Source organism: Eretmochelys imbricata, chromosome 17 (genome assembly GCF_965152235.1).
Source record: "Eretmochelys imbricata isolate rEreImb1 chromosome 17, rEreImb1.hap1, whole genome shotgun sequence".
Taxonomy (NCBI): domain Eukaryota; kingdom Metazoa; phylum Chordata; order Testudines; family Cheloniidae; genus Eretmochelys; species Eretmochelys imbricata.
In genome coordinates, this window is record NC_135588.1 from 21,696,063 (window position 1) to 21,700,984 (window position 4,922).

The 4,922-nt window shown below is 48.0% G+C and overlaps 1 protein-coding gene across 1 annotated transcript; it reads right to left on the reverse strand.

The window, feature by feature from the left end:
* Positions 1-246: 246 nt before the first annotated feature.
* On the reverse strand, positions 247-2,054 carry LOC144276520 (C-C motif chemokine 3-like). The gene is made up of 3 exons (XM_077836641.1): positions 1,925-2,054; positions 1,450-1,564; positions 247-400 (listed from the first exon to the last, which is right to left on the reverse strand). Exons 1-3 carry the CDS (start codon positions 1,995-1,997, stop codon positions 313-315), a joined length of 276 nt encoding a protein of 91 aa, XP_077692767.1. The 5' UTR covers positions 1,998-2,054; the 3' UTR covers positions 247-312.
* Between the last annotated feature and the right edge of the window lie 2,868 nt (positions 2,055-4,922).

Below are 4,922 nucleotides of genomic sequence, written 5' to 3' on the forward strand. Positions count from 1 at the left end.
GATCACTCCTGCAAAAGCTTCAGAGAGACAGCCCAGAGCATTCAAAGGTGCGTAGGCCTAAATCCTAAATCCTTATTAACAGGCACAGCCGAATATTTCAATTGCATTTTGTATTTTGTTGGATCAAAAGAAATTGACATTGATTTAACTTAAGCACAAATAATTTAAATATAATAAATTGTTGTTCCAGTTCAGAAATAAACATTACAAATAATATATTAAAATAAACTCTTTGTGGGAGGAGCAATTGCCTCCTGCGACCCGCAAGGACTTTCGGGATGGTCGCCAGCAGCTATTGCCATCAGGGGCTCGTCAGTTTTGTTTCACGTGCTTGACATGCTCCTGGACCCATCGTGCGTTGGGATCGGAGCAGACTTCCCGGCCTTTTTTCGTGGTAAAGCTGCAGAGATAAAAACTCGGTTCAGAATCTTCACAGGGAGAAGAAGGAAAGTGGATCCCCTGAGACACAAGCTACGGCCGAGCAGGTCGTGGAGACCAGCTGGGTTCTGTGTTGGCCAACAAGACTGAGCATTGTTAAGAATAGTCAGCCAGTGAGGACTCCGCTTTTGTAAAGGTGAAACCTTCGCGGCACCTTACTGCGGAGAAGCTGAGCTGTGCCTGGCTGCACCACTGTCACTGGATCAGCATCTCCAGCTTTGACGTTACCACCTGAGCTCACCCCAGCAGGTGACCTTACCCCGGTGCAATGTCCAGCTCTTGACATAAGGGACATCCTCCTCAATTCTGGTCCCACTGAGCCACTACCCTGGCTCCATGCTGACTCATTTTTTCCTCCATGCCCATGAAATGAGTATCAGTGATCATCTAAAATAGTGCATATCCCGCATCTGAGTGACCCGGGGATCACTTCTGCAACCCTTCTTCTACCGCAGTCTGTCCCCTGCCCACCCTTTGTTACTCTCACTAGTGGTGTGCTTGCAGGTTAGAGCCGCAACAGGTGTGGCGATGCCCATTTACCCCAGGTGTGGCTCTGGCCCCGTCTGCCCCGACTGGAATGCTCAAGATACCCCAGCTTTCTTGCTGCCCTCTGAGGCCCTGCTTTCTGCTCAAAGAGAGCTGCAGGAGAACGCTTTCCCAAACCCCTGCTGCTGAGTTACTCGGGGAACTGAAAGCTGTGTCAGTCCCTGACACAAGAACCCAGAGCAAGGGCTCAAGCATGAACCTTCTCCGTGGGTCTGCAAAACATCAATCCCGCCTTGCTCTCTGTACATACCTATTGTCAGTATTTTGAAGGCCTCTAGAATTGTGGCATCCAAGGGTCACAGGGGAATGTGGAGAACTTCTGCATAATTGTCTTTTACCCCAGGATTAAAAATGCCTTTGACATTTGTTTCCCAAGAACCCTGCAGATTCCCTCCCCCATCCGTTCATCCTATGGGGTTGTATCTCTGCATGAACGCAGAACGTCTGGCCGGAAATCATACTCACATTACAGCCGGCAAGGAGCACTTGCTGCTGGTGTGCCGGTACTTCACCACAAGGCTCCGTGGGATTGGCTTGGCAACATGGCTGAAGCAGCAGGAAGTTGGGGTGTTGACGCCATCTGGAAGGAAAGAAGAGACTTGCCTGACGATTCTCTCTAACCCCTCGCTGACGATGTCTGAGGATCTGAAGGCTTCTCCTGCAGTCCCAATCGGGTTAACTGACCCTCAGCTCCACCCCTCACTGTCACTGTTCCCGGGCATCTCAGAGCAGGAAGACCCCTGAGATCGTTCATCTCGACCAACTGAAGTTTATGGCTGTTTCGTGGGCTCCCTCCCAACCAGGCTGGGTCACTACAAGCCGCAGTGTCAGAACGGGGAGCGCATCTTCCTACACCTGAACCCACCTTGACGTAGTCCGAACCCCAGTGAAAGTGAGAGCTCCGAGCGCTGCAGAAAGGCAGAAAAGAAACAGGACTTACCAAGCTGAGAATGGACCTGGGAGCAGAGGGCAGCGAAGAGGAGAACCGCGAAGGCAGCCACACAGACCTTCATGCTTCTGCGGGGAGAGGAGGAGTGGCAGCAGCAGAACCAGAGCGGGGATTCTTTCCAGTTCTCCTCCTGTCTCTGATGCTGAACCACAGGCCCTTGTGCCGGCTTTATACAGCGGCGTTTTAGGGAAATGCACACATCATGCCAAGTCAATGATGACACACAGAGCCAAATTTTGCTGAGTTGAGAAATCAAAGAGGAAGTTGAAATCTAGAGTGACTCTCAAATTCCATTTCGGAGTTTAGGTCATCAAAAGTCCTGGAAAAAGGACAAAGGAAGCGAGGACATGAGTCCATTGTGGTAATGGTGGCAGGTTTGTCTTTGAACTAACAGACCTGCCTTTGGCGGGGACTAGGTGTGACACAAGACTCAAATGAAATCTGAAGTCTTGAGTCCCTAATTCAAATCCAGCCCAGGTTATTGATGACTGAAGGTCATTACAATAAGCTTCTGGGGACAGGAACCTACTGTCTGTGTGAAGCTCTTTGTGGTAGGGGCGTCTTTTTCTTCTCCACTGATGGGGATTCCACAACCTCCCTTGGAAACCTGTTCCAGAGCTTAACTACCCTTATAGCTAGAAAATCTTTCCTGATATTGAACGTAAACCTCCCTTCCTGCAGATTAAGCCTGTTGCTTCCTGTCCTACCTCCAGCAGACCTGGAAAACAACTGGTCACTGTCCTCTTTGTAACAACCCTTCACATATTTCACGACTGTTATCGCATCTACCCTCAGATTTCTTTTCTCAAGGCTAAACGTACCCAGTTTTTAAAACCTTTCCTCATACATCACATTTTCTAAGCCACCTTTCTTAAAGTGCAGTGCCCAACAATGGACACAGGACTCCAGCTGAGGACTCACGAGTCCCGAGCAGAGCGGGACATTTCCCTCCTGCGTCTTACATACAACACTCCTCTTAATACAGCTCAGAATGATATTAGCCTTTTTTGCAACTGCTTCACATTGCTGACTCTTATTCAATTTGTGATCCATTCTCACCCCCAGATCCTTTTCAGCACTGGCACCTAAGAGTTAGTCCCCATTTTGTAGTTGTGCATTTGATTTTTCCTCCTGAGGTGTAGTACTTGGCACTTGTCTTTACTACATTTCATCTTATTGATATCAGACTTTTCCAACTTCTCAAGATCTTTTTGAATTCTACTCCTGTCCTCCAAAGTGCTTGCAATCCTTCCCGACTTGGTGTCATTGCAAATTTTAGAAAGGTTTCAGAGGAGCAGCCGCGTTAGTCTGTATCCGCAAAAAGAACAGGAGGACTTGTGGCACCTTAGAGACTAACCAATTTATTTGAGCATAAGCTTTCGTGGGCTACAGCCCACTTCATCGGATGCATGCAGTGGACTTTTAGAATTTTAGAAAGCGTACTGTCCCTCCATTGTCCGAGTTGTCGATGACAATGTTGAATTGAAAAATACTCTGTTTTCACTGAAAATTTTCAAGTTTTCATTGAAAAACCAAAACTCTGAATTTGTTTGCAAGGGGGGAGGGAACAAAAGCTGTTTCCCAGCGAGCTCTACCAATCATGCTTCAGTATGGAACAGTGATATTCCGATGGCTGCCTGGTGACCCTTGTGTGAAATGAGTTAGGGGAGGGGCCCAGCCCCATTCCTGGTGGACAAAAGCCTGCATCACAGGAAATAGTGGAATCTCCTTCCTTAGAAGTTTTTAAGGTCAGGCTTGACAAAGCCCTGGCTGGGATGATTTAATTGGGTATGGGTCCTGCTTTTGAGCAGGGGGTTGGACTAGATGACCTCCTGAGGTCCCTTCCAACCCTGATATTCTATGATTCTATGATTCTATGATTCTATGAAATACTCTCACAATTCACACTTTCTTGATGGCAGGTTCTGCAGAGAAGCTGAGGACTGAATCGGCCACGTAGACTGGTTCTCCTCCCAGCCCAAGATGCACTTTCTTCTGATCAGGGTCAAAGGCTCATTGGTGAGGCAGTTCTGGGACTATTCTAGGCAAAAGCAGAGGATTTAGGGCTATCGGTCCAGCACCTTTATTTGTAATTTAATTAAACATCTGAATGAAATGCAAGGGACATGAATAGACTTTACTTGCCTATGAGTTCTACTGAGGCCATCAGTGATGACAGAGGATAATGGCTGGATGCCGTGGGTGCCGGCTGATTAAATGGACAAGAGCTAGAAGACTGGCACCATCCCTGCTTTTCTTTCCCTTTGTTGCACTGCTGTTGGAATGAGAGGCCGATTGGCGGGCTTCGAACTAACACGTGAACCCGCTATTTTCCATCACCTGGCTTTTGACCCTTGAGCTGTGGAACTCAATGGCTGTGACCCGCTGTGCTCTGCTGGCTGACAGCATGGAGCTAAGGATTCGGAGTGCTTGGGCTTTGATTACATTTAGGGCTTTCCGGCTTTCATGCCAGTTCCTGACCTTTTTATACGGAGACACACCGATGGATCTGACACCTTTGAATTATCTGCTGTATTGTAATGTGTAGCTTGGCTCTGAAAAGGGCCTCTGCAAAAATCTGCATTCCCGCCTTCCCAGCTTAGTGTCTCTTGGAGCACAAAGAGTTTTCTGAGTGCTGGCCTTGCAAACTCAGCCTGAGATCCAAGAGAAGTGTGGGGCTGCTGGTGTGCAGAGATCATTGCCTACCATGCTGACAAATATTGTCTCCTTGTTGCCTTGTATTCCCCTGTCTGTCTGTATCCATCCATTGTCTTTTGTCTTGTACTTAGGACAGGGACTGTCTTTTTTTCTGTGTTTGTACAGCACCTTGCACATTGGAGTCCTGGTCCCGGACTGGAGCTGCTAGGCTGTTTAGTGACACTGATAATAGGTTCTTTCCATTTTAGCCATCAGCAATGCTTCAACATCCTCGGTAATAAAGGTCCTGTCATCAACTCTGCCCTCTGTGGCACACAATTGCCTTCAGTAC